Here is a 14,116-nt window from a genome sequence, read left to right as displayed (position 1 = left end):
ATTGTTCAGGTCTGTCATGGTTACTTCATCTTGCACATTTTTCTTTTTCAGAAACTGCATTTATATTTGTGGGACTAAAAGGCAAACATCGCCCAGGTTGATTTCCTGCTGATAGAAACTTCCTTCTCTTTGCCCCCTCCAGGCAGTTGTCATTATCTTTCCTCTTTCCCTTTGCTGGCCCCTGTTGCAGAAAACCTTTTGATTTTTCTACACTCCAGAAAAGGCATCGCATCTTCTTTAAAAAACTTCAAGTGAATTCCTTGTTGATCTTGGCAGGCTACTAGCAGCATTTCTTAAGTGCAAAGGAAGATTATCCTTAATTCTGCACTCACATCAATAAAAATATTTACTCCCAGGGCTATATGGCCCACATTTTAAAAGTCCAGTACCTCCATCGTCTTCCTCAGTAAAACAAAAACAAAACTTGTAGGCTACACACATGTAAAAAGGGATCCTAGTTTTGTTATAGGCTAAAAAGCTGAAGGGAGCAGACTTCAAAATAAAGCAAGCAAGTCATGCAATACCTGAAAGTAATCTGTGATGAAGGATCCAAGTTCACTCTTCAGCAGCCGTCTGTAGACAGAAGGAATGGAACCATGAAGTAGCAGCCACTGCTGGTCATTTCTTACAGCTATATCTGCACTTTACTACCAGGCATACCAAAGATACAGCAATGTATGGGAATGGGTCCTTTTGGACACAGATTTCTCTTACATACGTATTTTACAGAGGCTATTCTCAAATTATAAAGGAATTAAACAGTTTCTCTGAAGTCTTCGATATTATAAACCATACACCTAGAACAAGTGAAAAAAGAAATTACCTCCCTGAATGAACAGAAAGCTGGGAAGAAAATCTGGAGTTATTTAGATTGAAATCCATAATTTTTTCTGCTTTCTTGTTTAAACAAAGATGCCTTTCATGTCATTGAAGACAGCATATCTCCCTAATATTGTACTTCCTTTTCTTTTGGAAGTAGAAAGAGAGGAGAAATGAAACAGAAGCTGCACCCACATTTTAACTGACACATTTCAAACAATAAAAAACAAGGCATATTTTCCAAGGAAGAAATTCTAGAAACTTAACAAGAGGTGTTTCAAATACATACAGGCAAAAACCACTCTAAAGAAGTCTTTTTGATGAAAATTGTTGGCTTTTAAATTAGGCCGTGATAAAAGCTTTAAATTCTAATACATATTTGTGGTTTTAAAAAAATTATGCAAAAATCAGGATTGTTTTACATCAGAGGCAGCATCACAAAAACAACTCAGGATATTCAGTGCATTTGCACTTTAAGCTTTCAGTGATTGAGAATAAATTCTGTAGCAGTAAATTCTGCCTAAAATTTAAAGGTTGCCCAACATTTGCCAATGCCAAACTCTGCAATTTTTTTTCTGTTCTAAGAGTTTTGCTTTTTACCAATGTGAAGTACAGTCAAGAGCTCTTGAAAACAGCATTTGAATCAGCAATCATCCAGCTCTTAGGCTGGGTTTTTACCACCAAACTATGCCCCTTTACCTCATCTCTGCTCAAAGTCAAATTTGACAGCCTTCCTCTCTAACCCCTTTACAATGCTTCTGCATTTATGAGCATGCCAATGTGCCTTTACTCTTTCTCTCTCTGAGTGTTTGTATTCACCCACCCAAATCAAAGCCCATGTCTATGTCCATGAGACCAATAAATCAGGTAAGTCTTTGGGGACTGATTTGTCAGAAGCTTTTCCACTGGCTTCAGCCAATCCACCTGACTTGACAAGCCCAGCGGGATTTGGCTTCATGAAGGTAAGACCAGCAACCAGACACTTGCACCTTAGGAAAAAAATCAAGGGAGGGTTCTCTTCCTAAGCATGGCCAGGTCATCTCCCACTTACAGAAATTCCATTTAACAAAGGCATTTATTACATTTCCTTTTGCTGTGACAACTGACTTTCAGAGCAGGTAAAAAAAAATTAAGTTAGCCAGTGAGATGTTATCAAATCACAGCAAGATAAAATCTAGGTAGCAGCAATCCAGAACAAAATGTTACCACCTGCTCATCTCCTGGTCCTGTCATTACCATCCTTCTTTAAAACTGTCCCATGCTTCCCCTCTGCCAAATGATGAACCATTGTGCAGAACCTGAGAGCCTCTTACTGCATTTGCAAACTACAACCCAGGAGCTGAGTGGAGAACTACAAACAAGGGTGAGGAAAATGCACCAGCTCAACTTCATGGCCCACAAGAGTTGTCTGTCTCAGAGGTCTGGCTTTTCTCCAGTGTCAAGCTAGGGATTCCCCTTGTGCACAGAGCTCACCCTGTGCTGGGAGCTCCATCCAGAACCACAGGTGTGAGGCTGCAGGTGTTCATGCAGACACACGCAGAGGCCTGTCCTTTGCTCCTTAGATAGGCATTAATGTGGATCTGAAATGGTCTATTTAAAGAGTGACATTTGGAGATGTAACCAATGCTCAGGGCACCTGCAGGAACATTAATCATGTAATTCAAGGTGAGTGCTTCCAAGTACAGCCTGGCAGTGCATGTCTGCGAAAAAGGGCATTTCCCCTCCCACCACAAGCACTGCCCTCAAAGCACACATAGTGCATAAAGAATTTCCTGTTCTTTGCCTGGTTTTCACCACTCTGCATTCACTTCAGCGACCAGCATGAAGAGAGCATGGTCCAGCCTCTGGGGCCAAGCCCAGACCCCACAGCAGTTCTGCCCAGTTCTGCCTCCCTGGAAGGGTGGGAAGGAGCACCTCCTTGCACTTCAGGGGAAAAGCAGGATGCAGCCACTGCCATGGGCAACAGGCGAGTCACAAAGCCCAAAGCCACTCCCCAAGTCTGCTAACAAGCTGGGGCTTTAGGTATTTCCCAAGCCTTATGACATCTGGTTTTATTTTCTTGTCCACAAATACTCATCCCGTGGAGAATTAAGACTGCTCCAAGTGCTTAAACCTAACTTGAAGACTTCTGACCTGAACACACTAAAATATCATTAAAGTGCAAGATGCTGCCCTTGCTCAACTCTCAAAAGGAATTACATTAAACTTTTTGGGTTTGGGACTAGACCAAATTGGACAGAGTCTCCTGCCCTGATAGCTGCATTTATTTTGAAAGTGGGGAAAGGGGTAGTTTAGACTGCTGTTTAGTACATACTTAGCTCAAACTGTCATTTGAATCTTTTGGAGCTCAAAAAAATGCAATAGGAATGAGGGGAGGGCAAACAAAAGAAGAAGAGAGACACATGACAGCACTCTTGATGAATTAATACGGATGCACTGGTAAACAGAGGAGGAGGAACCTACATCCATTAGCCCTGACAATACTTCCCTCAGCAGCACTTGGAAACCAAGGCAAGAATAAATAGTTCTTTATCTACTCCACAGTCCTATCTATTGCTAATCAAACTTTCCAACTAATCAGAATGAAACCACAGATAATCATGAAACCGGCTTTTAAAAGAAAATGATACTTTTAACCATCACTAGCATCAGTGACAAAAAATGTTAGCTAGGTTTTTAGTTGTTTTTATCTTTACTGTTCATATTTTCAGGTTTTGCTCTGCAATTATCATGTGAAGATTAAGCCTTTAAACAAAATGCTGTGGTTTGCTTTAAACACTCCACAGTTCTGAGAAGTTTGGTTTAAGAAAAGAGATGCCAATATTATTATATATAAAACACATCCAAAGGAGGCAGAGTTCCTAGGAGGGAACAAAATCCTTACAACCCAAGCCAATACACAACCTGTCCTTATCAAAGCTACACAAGTTGGAGAAAAATGATCCAAATTATCCCATGCCATTCATGTCACTCGATAGCAAGAAAAAGTAACTTAGCCAGAAATCCCAAAGCTGTGTTTAAATTTGCTTTCATCCCTTCTCCTCCCACCAATACTTTTTAACTGTGGTTCTGAAGGCAACAGATCCCAGCAAACACCAAGGAAGCAACAACAAAAATCCATTTTCATGCATTTCAGCAACCTACCTGATATTTTCATTGAGAGTGTAAAGTTCATTGTTCTGCAATCCTCCCCCTTTGAACACATTTATCACTGCTGTTTGTACGCTGCCAAAAAAAGAAATGAGACAGGACAACATCCATGAATAACAGTGTGATTTACCACACAGCACACCATGAGCAAGGCACCAAAAGCAGAGAGATTACAACCAGGTGGAGATAATTGCCCTGAAATAGTTCCACTCTATCTCACCTTGAAATTGTTACTTTTAATTACCTACATCTCCCCTGGGAGACAGAGCAGAACCAACCTCAAGTTCTGCATAGGGTAAGCAAGGGAAAGTTGTCACATGGGTCCTGCTTGTGCCAGATGTCTCTTGAACACAACTGTTTGGGGGATCTTTGCTGGGTGCTGCAGGCTAGTTGCTATGAGGGGACATAGGATTTTTGGTAATATCTGCCAAACACATCACACTGCATTATCCAGTGATCCTGCCATGAGCCACCCACACTGCAGTATCTGGCAAGACCCTGGCCATGCTGGAGATGTTCTGCAGACAGCATCACCTCAGTCAGATCCCAGTCTGAGCACTGTTAATGCCTGTAAGATGCTGCTGGAGTATCTTCTAATTCTCTCACCAGCACAGAGGAAGTAATAAAATGACAGCAGACAAGAAGGTTTAGCAGTTCTAAATCTTGCCATGGCTAACAAGGGCATATGTCATTCCCTAAGCAGACATTCCTTTCTGTGGGCTAGTTATGGCATCTGCATGCTTCACAGACCTCAGCTCACTATCATGGCACAAAACTGCAGTGTTTTTGCCAGGCTACTTTTGTGTGACATTGGTAAACTGAGCTAGGTCAGCAAGTAAGAACAGTCTGCAGAGCACAGAGCTGGTGCCATGTGGCAGAAGGGAAGGTGGGAACACCCATTTCTGGTAGCAGCACACCATTACAGCAGATCAAGACACAGGACTCTTCACCTTTCACACTGTTTTTCCAGTTGCCATTGCTGCATGACACACATAGCAGACAAGATTTAGCTATCAGTAGGAAATGCTGATTGAAGCCACGAACTTAGTAGTTGTCAGAGGAACTTGACTGTGATAAAAGCTTCATAATATGCAAATACATGCCTTTGTGAATTAATAAACTGGCATTTACTACAGTACTAGGATTGTGTTTTCCTAAATGGTACTTAAAAGATGCAACTGTTTACAAAAAGCAATTTTGCTTTTCAGGACAGTATGACTGAAAAACAACTGAGCACTAGTAGGTCTAAATTTTTCATCTCCACAGATGCTTTCAATGCCAGCAAAGCCTGGACATGCCAAAAATTTCTGCATGCTTATAAACAGATGAGCTTAGTCTTAAATGGTGTGAGGCACAAGCGTAAGATACACGTAACCCTCACTGAGGAGCTGCTGCAGGGCGAGAGCTCAGGCAGGGGGGTCCTGCTGACCTGTTCCAGGCAGAGTTGGAGCTGAGCTGCATGGCCTGCCGGGCGGCCTGGAAGCGAGGCAGATCGCTGAGCACAGGGGAGCTCATGAAGCGCGGCCGGGGCCTTCTGAACGAGCCCATCCTGTGGAGCTGCAGCGCCAAGGACAGAGCTACGGTGAACCCTCCTTTCATAGGGTCAGGTGCAGCGGAGCAGGACCATCAGAAAGGCTCTTCTCTTCAAGGTTCAAGCATCAACCTCAGCAATGTACATGAGTCTTCAAGCCCAAGGACTCAGCCAAAAACGAAGGGTCAGCCCTGGACTAGCAATTCCCCACCGTGCCGGGCTGTGACATGCGCTGCATGATGAAGGAACTGAAGCAGTCCTGCAATGCAAAGAGAAAAGAAAAGAGTAAGGAGGGATGAAAATATCCTGTGCCATTAACAGCAGCTTTGGGAAGACTCTGGAATTCCAGAGTTCTTCAAGAGCCCTATTTCCCATCTCGGCCCTTAAACAATGACCCAACAGAGCCAGTCAGAAATGCAAGCATGGTCTCTCTTTTGGCTTCAATTAGCAGAGCTGCAAGATGCCTCAACTCTTCTGCCAGAGGCACTTGAAAATACCTTTAAATACAGTTAGCCACTCAGCTTGTATATAAAATAGTAGAACTGGAGAAAGAGAAAACTATTCCACTAGAGAGGCACAAAAGATGAACAACAGAAAAAAAGATGAATAGACTAACACAGTGCTTTTTTTTTTGAGAAGTGTTGTGCAAGGGAATAAACCCACTTGCTATCAGTTCACTACAAAAAGAATATAATAAGGAGCTTCTTCAAAAGAGTTCTAACATGCAGATATTTTGAGCATGAGCAGGGCTTTTATGTTTCTGGTTTTTCTACAGCATGAGAAGTAATTGCTAGGCCAATTACGAAATGCCCGTATTTTCCACTCTGATCACCATCTCTGTGTAGATGACTGTGTAGCCCCAAGTAAACCACAGAAATAGAAGAAGCAAGCTTGAATAAAAGCCACAAAAAAAACTTTGGCAAAGCTTCTGTACTTTGAAATCCTCCCACTTTAGATGAATACAAGCAATAGATGTAGTTGGCAGTTTTGAGAATGAGATGTGGGACACAGGAGAGCAGAGGGGAAAAGAAACAAACAAAAGAGTTGTGTAACTGAAAGATGTAAAGCAAAACTTCTTTTCTACTACATCTACAGAATGAGGTGAAAAGAGAGATGGTCAGACAAAAACAATGCTATGTGTCTGCACTAATTTGACTGGTATTCAGCCCCAGGAAAATCTTTCCACTGCCCAAACTATAACTAACTCTTACATATAAGAAAACGGCTTTCTTCCCACCTGGCCAGCGCCATTTTATGCTGAGCTCACTTTGCTACCCCAGTTCTGCACAGCCTTGGCAGATTCTGATCAATCACCATGAAGCCTTTGCAAGGCCTTTGCTGTGCCATGGACACCCCATGCCCTGCCAATGAGGAGGCTAATGGAGAAAACACTCCACTTTTTAGGCACTGAAACACACTGTACTATCATTCTTGGTGCTATTCAAGAAATAAATACCATTGTTATACCCTCACAAGCTAAATACAGTTTGCAGAGATCTCTGTGGAACTGGAACATGACTACAAGTGCAACTTTTTCCTTCCTTTAGACGACAACTGGCTGTCTTCAGAGATGACAAAGCCCAGACAGTCTTTTGTGACATAAGCTTAGCCTTAACTGTTGTTGCTTGAAAGGGCAGCAGTCAGTTGATTCTTTGCCTGCTCTGTTACAATTAAAATAAAAACAAAAACAAAGTCATAACTTTTAGACATTAAGACTAAATGTAAACTAGTACAACCACATCAGCAGAATCTTTTGTGTGCATTTTGTAGCACCAGTTCATTTGACATTGCCCACACATTTTCAATCTGCCAGCAATTTCTCCATTGACAACTGTAACCACATTAGAAAGCACCAGAGGAAAAGCTACAGCACCTTGGAGAGCCGAGGCAGGTTCTTTTCATAGCAGACCAAAGGGTGGCCACAAGGCACAGCCCAAGCATAGAGGCTGCTTCTGTTGCAAAACAAGAGCTCCTGCCAATGTTTGTCTACAAGTTCCAAAGCTGACAGCATGAGGAGCTGAATGAGTGACAGATCACTTCTCCTGGCAGCACCGTAAAAATTCTCACTTAACAATCTTTACACATAGAAACACAAAATTATTTGGGTTGGAAGAGACCTTAGACCATCTGGTTCCAGCCCCCCTGCCATAGGCAGAGACACCTTTCACTTTCAGAGGTATAAAATGCAATATAAGCATTATTTCTAGCAGGCATTTAACAGGGCTAGAAAGCAGTGGTTAAGATGTGCTAACCCACAAGCCTCCTCTTACCACTACCCCAGGTGCCACAAAGGCATGCAAGCACCCTTCTCCCCAACAATGAAATCATTTTATAGGATGCATTCATATTAATTTGAATTAAATTAAGTTGCAAGGGGAAAGCTTAAATTCAGAAATGTAAAACAATATAACAACCTCTGTGCCTTAACATATATAAATTCAGGTATGGGTAGGAAATTCTTTGACCTGTTCTGTGCAAACAGTAAAACAGCACAATGAGGAAGGTCTCTTCTGAGCTCGGGCTAGGGATTTACAAGACTGATTCCACGCAGCAGAACCATGGCATTACACTGGGCCCCATGATGAATTTCCTGAGCACTGCTTACCTAGGGAATGTGCTTAAACTCATTGAAACATACGTGCTGTTTTCCTTAATCTCTGTTAAAAGTCACCAGGACAGATAAAAACAAGCTCTTGCCTGGGAAGAGCAGATAAGACACCCCAACCCTTCCTTTCCCAACCCAGCCTGCAATCTGTGCTACTGTCAAGTCAACCTTACTTTAGAATCTCATTAGGAATTTAAAGCAAGATGTTCAGCTTTAGGACTTGATTAATGGTCTTATTTCTTCAGGACTCAAAGACTCAAATCTCTCCTATCTTATCTAAACCCAGTAACTATTAAATGGCAGACACACCAAACTCTTACTCTGAAGGCAGGCTAACCCTAAATGGTATCCAAGCATAACTGACCTTGGTGTTACCAGAACTGGAAATGCCAGTCTGTGAGAAGGACCATTCTCTCCCCATGCCCACAGCCCATTTAAACTGTTTTCAGAGGCACAAAAAGCTCAAACTAACAGAGTGTTTACTAAAAAACTGACTTTTGTAACATGTACTCTGCAGATCCTGTGCACCTACCTGACAGTACAACAAAGCACCTGAACCCAAGCAAACCCTTCCATCACTCCAGATTTTCCTGTCACAGCAACTAGCTTCCACTGAATGTTTTCCCCAAAGCAAGGAAGCCTTGTAAATAATTCTTCGTTTTCACAGGGAGGTTGCAGCAGCAGTTTCTTGGCAATATCTGTGGTGTGCATTCTGCAGTGTGCAATTTTTTGGCTTTTTACTGGAAGAAACTACCCCTGTGGCAAGAAAGGCATTAACATAGTTATAGGTTAGTGAGAAGCTCTCGTGGTATTCAGGCTATTTGAGTTATTGGGAACAAACAGCATTTAGCAAAATGCTGAGCAAGGAACAATTTCATCTTGCTGTGAAAACTCTCACAGAATTATGCAGAACTGTTCAGAAACACACTGTTCTTCCAGAGGCTTTCACTATAAACTCCTTCACATCTGCATTTTCTTCTTGCTGGTATTAAAGTGGTTTAGAAGGCTACAAAATAAAACAACTTCTAATAATCACAATCCTATTAGCAGTCACAGAACTTGAAAAAGCTTTACAGAGAAGCAAATACTTTTCCCCTTTTACACAGAATGATAGGAGACACAGGATGTTCCAGGCACCAAGCAACATTCTCTCCATCAATTATAAGAGACATTAAGAGCCAGAGACTGAAGTGCAGTGACAGCATAAACATACAGCCACACCACATAATTTCTCAGTGCCACGTGGTACAGCTGCTGGGATAATGCTTTACATGGCATCAGGGGATTTCAGACTGTTTGCCAGCTGATATATCCTAAAACATTCCCCACTCTCCTCATCTTGCTTAGTGACCCTGCACGCCTTTTTTGGCAAGACACTTGTCATGACTAAGTCAGAGAGATAGGTATTGCTCTTCCTTCCCTTCCAGATATCCTATCCCCCAGTTCTTTTGTTTTCCTTAGCCTTGATTATTATCTCAAAGTCCAGCTACCAAAACCCTCTAGAGCTCTAACACGGCAGAAATGTCATCTATGTAAAACTCAGGTCTCCAAGGGAGCTAACTCTGCAAAGATGAAAGTCAATGTCCCCAACTGAAGCAGCACAGCAGGACCATGAGTCAATCTGACAACAATGTAATTTCATCCACTTGTAATTCACCACATCTGAGTAAACACTTTTAGGATTAATACGAATCTTCAAAGAAAATAACTGAGCATCGAGACAAATCCTTTTCCAACACACATAGATACGAACATTTATAAAAACATTACAGTCATGAAGCTAGGAAACTTTTATTATTTGTTTTCTGTTAGCCATGAAAAACAACAGAGAAATCATTACAAAATGATTTCATGAATTGACCTCTCCCTCCCAACAGACCATAATATATCTGACTGTCTGGAGGAAAAGCAAGATCAGGAGCCACCCCTACTTCAACATCTCTACTAAAGAAAGAAGAACCCAAAGTAAAAATTGGCACCATGGTCTCCAAATTATGAATCTTCATGATAATCTTGGGCCAAACAAACAAAAGGCCCATAGTAACTGAGATTTAACAGAACAGACCTTTTAAAATTCCTCTGATGTCTTCTCTGTGAAACTCAGAGCAACAACTGCTAACAGAAGTGACATGGCAGAAAAATCTACAACTGTTTTTGCTTCTTAGAAGAAAATTTTCACCAATATTACTTCACAACAAATTCACACCAAAAAGCCACAGGTCCAAAAGTACCTTTAAAACAGGAGGGAAAGAAATAGTGGAGAATGAAACAAACCAATAGAGAATGATGGGTTATCCTGACATAACTGATGTTTTGCCATTTAATTATTTTTAGTGTTAAAAATAGCCCCTTCAAGGAGAAAAATACACACTTGCTTATATTTGCCTCTTATATGCTTCATGCAGTTGTGACATTGACGACCTATGATCATAAAATACACAAACTGGACACTGCAACATGCACTTAAGTGTTTTGTAATCATTTTGAGTGTAGAAGACACATAATCTTTAGAAAAATGCCCCACTGTACTGAGCCTACAGTGCTTAATGAGCAGTCCCATCCTGCCTCAGACACAAAAAGTATGCAGAAAGCTAACCAGATTCTTGTTAGCTGATTCTTCTTCCAGCCCAATAAATCTTTAACAAAGTATGTGATTGGCAAAACCCTTGATGAGAGTTCAGCTGACAAGATCTGAAGACACCACTTCTGACAAAAATCCCTCATTTACCTACTATGCAGCCACACTGAGAAGTGGAAAAGCAGATCACAACCTGTAACTTGGAGCCTTGTAGCTCATCATAATTACACATGGCACATGCATGAACTTCATTTATATTCTTACACAGGCAGTATTTGCCAATACTACATTAACAGCACATTCAGCTCCTCTTATAGCTCCCAATTGCTCAGTTTCTTAAAAGAAGTTTGATCATCATCTCGCCTACTTTTTAGGAGAGAAGATGATAAAATTGAGATTCACTCAATAATTAACAGAGGTTATTTCTGGTCAACAATGATCAGAAGCTGTGTCTTAGATACCTGTCAGAAGCTATTGAAAGAGTTTCAAAAATGTTCAAGCAGTCCAGGCTCCAGTTTCAAGACATACTCCTTCCTACACCCTCATGCTTTCATGCCTTCACAGCTTTGGCTATCTGACCCATGAAAAGTTTAGTGCTTAATCTACAGCCCATAAAACAACAGGAATTGAACTACATATTGATCTGAATATGATTTGAATCAAGTCTTGAATCAGCATGGAAAAGTGGTGACCCTTTGTCTTGTGAGCAGCTCCTCAAATAGGGAAAAGTTCATCTCCAGGTGTGCTCATGCCAGCACCAGGAGCACAGCCCATGCTAGGAGACATTCCCAGTTCAGAAAGGTAACTGGAAGAGTGTGAGACCAGCCTTCAGGTCTCTCAGTCTTGTCAATAGGATTGATCCAAGTCAAACTTTAACAGACAGCTTCTTCCACCCATAAATTAATGGCATTTGTTTCTGAATCCCAAAAATCATCACCCCTCCCTGCACCATGGGAAAGCCCTGAGGGATCCCAGGGAGGCTCAGCCCCAGGCAGATGGGCCACTCAGTCCCGCAAATCACTCATCAAGAGCTCTTGGAGGCATGCTAATAAGAGTAAAAATAATTAGCTCAATTTTCTGGCTGAGGAAACAAAAGTTGCTAAGCAAGTGAAGTGACTTAGCCTGGTCTTCAACCTTGCAAGCCAGGATCCTATTCATCAAACAAAAATATCCCTCTAAGCTGCTTTAATGAACCTTTCAAATTATTTGACAGGGTTGGAGAGAAAAGTATGAATCTGATCTACCTCTCCTTACCTCTCCCTTCCTAAGCTGACTGAATACCAAACGGTGTCTTTTATTTTTTTGCCCTGGCTTCACCACCACAAAGGCAGCAACTTGATGTCCCATAAATAGTCCTGAGGTGTTCCACTGGCCTGATATATTGTAATTAAAATGGATAGATTTTAACTATTGAGCTTAAATGTGTTATCAAAGTGACATCAATAGAATTGGGGAAAACAGCCCTCTTGATACAAAGTTCACACTCTGGTATGCAATCATATAATCAACAATTTTACTGGCACAAAACACTGGCTACCCAAAACAAGATCTCCCCTTCCTTATCTTCCTAGTACACACCCATCTCCACAACACAGACAACAGCATCCCTCTTTTCCATCCCCACCTTTTGCATATTCCTTCTTCCAATTTGACCCATACGATGCCTTTATTCACCATACATCTCAAACAACTTCACAAACAGATCTAACTTGGCTTTGATAACAGAATCATTTATGAAGAAATTCAGTGGTATTCACTCAGTTGTGCTCTGAGTTTCTGAGGTTAAATCAAACCTGAAACTCAAAGTGAAACTCTGCTTAAGAGTGAGAGTAAATATATGAGGAGGGGAAAAAACCTCTGTGCATATCCCACCATGGTCTGAGAACCTTCTCGGTAGCAGACAGACCCCTGCAGTCCCCTTGGAGTTTACACCCAGTTCAAAGCAAGACTGCTACTTCACATCTATATACATGACAGTACAACTACTCATTTAAAAATGTAAGAAATCAATAATAACACAGAGTAAGCCAGTTCAATGTGAACTAAAGAGATCTGCTCAGAGTAAAGAACACAAGAAAAATAAATATCTTATACAGGACTAGCATCTAAGACAGCAAAGTCATTTTGTTTTCTATCATAGATGTTCTCTGTTATTTCAAAGAAATTTTAATTCCTAGGACTCACATAATTCAAAAATTGGAGCAAATTTTTATGGCTATTAAAAGGCACTATATGGTTGCAAAACACTATGACGTGCCTGGGTGAGAATAAGAGCTCATTAGAATCACTTAGCTGACCAGAATGAAGGTAGAGACAAATTTGAATTAAATGCACTAACAGATTATTTAATCTGGTTAAAATAAATTGTATCTCCCTAATGAGGAATTACAACACCAAAACCTAGCTATGAAAGGCAAGAAGCAAAAATGTCACACAGGCTCAGAAAAATAAAACTGTTGGAGTGGTTTGAGAATGAAAAAATACACTTACCCCTTTGGTACAATGAAAAAACAATCCAGCAGAGAGGAGGAATGGATAAGAAAGGGGAAAGATAAGATCTATCATCATTTTCTGATCAAGTGAAAGCTTTAGGGTATTTTAAGTTGCATCTGTGACAGTTGGAGCAACCACCCTTTCAAAATGGATCACTGCGGTGCTATCGTAATCCACAGCACCAAACTTACCTGAAACTGTTTTTTGAGTTTCACCCACCAACACATGGCAAATGTAAAATCACCACTGCTTCATCTCCAATTCTATAGCAAGGCTTTACTCAAGCTGTTAACACTCCAAAAAACACAGCTGATTTAATAGCAAAGCAGTGCTCCAAGGATCTCAGGCCCCCTCATGCTGTTCCTACCAGTCTTAAACTAATTTGATTAGCAGGTGATTTTAAAGGAATACAGCTAAATGGGAACACACATGAAAACAAGGAAGATGAAACACACACAGTTGTTTCCTTCCACTGGCAGTATTCCTGCATTCAACAGATGCCCTAGTAAAGGCACCCCTACTGGAGAAAAACAGCCCAAGAATGTATCACTTGAATGACACAAGTATGAGTAAGCTATCAAACTCTTTCTGTAGAAAAGGCCCTTGGACTGAATTGACAAATATGTTTTCAAACCCAGAAACTAACTTAGCATTGCTCTCCCTTCTGAATTTCACCCACGTGGGAAGTGAAGAGCCATTCCTTCAGCACAGGCTCTAAAAATATTTTCACAAATCTCAGACAAACTTTGACCTTTTAGACCATTCCTTCCTTGGTCAAATGTGGTGAAATTCACAAACAAATTCCTAAGGGAATTCCCAAGAGAGGAACAGACAAGCCACAGGATGCTTTCTTAAAGGTGGCCACACTCAAGGAGTTGCAGTGAATGGCTCATTATCCAAGTGGACAGCAGTGGTCAGTCCTGGGATAGGCACCGTTTAA

General features: G+C 41.2%; 1 protein-coding gene across 2 annotated transcripts in view; it reads right to left on the bottom strand.

Moving 5' to 3' along the window:
• Positions 1–14,116, bottom strand: part of PRR5L (proline rich 5 like) — a 41,278-nt gene that overhangs the window by 23,218 nt on the left and 3,944 nt on the right. The window contains exons 2-4 of one of the 2 annotated variants that reach the window (XM_059475375.1): positions 5,399–5,759; positions 3,964–4,044; positions 525–573 (exon numbers count right to left, since the gene is read on the bottom strand). In XM_059475375.1, the coding sequence (XP_059331358.1) occupies positions 525–573; positions 3,964–4,044; positions 5,399–5,568 (300 nt within the window). In that variant the 5' untranslated portion in view covers positions 5,569–5,759. Of the gene's footprint in view, positions 1–524; positions 574–2,292; positions 2,391–3,963; positions 4,045–5,398; positions 5,760–14,116 lie in introns of those variants that run through there. The other variant, XM_059475376.1, reaches the window with a different exon arrangement.

Source organism: Ammospiza nelsoni, chromosome 6 (genome assembly GCF_027579445.1).
Source record: "Ammospiza nelsoni isolate bAmmNel1 chromosome 6, bAmmNel1.pri, whole genome shotgun sequence".
Taxonomy (NCBI): Eukaryota; Metazoa; Chordata; class Aves; order Passeriformes; family Passerellidae; genus Ammospiza; species Ammospiza nelsoni.
Note: the sequence above shows the minus strand (reverse complement) of the source record. Positions and strands in the feature narration are given on the sequence as shown.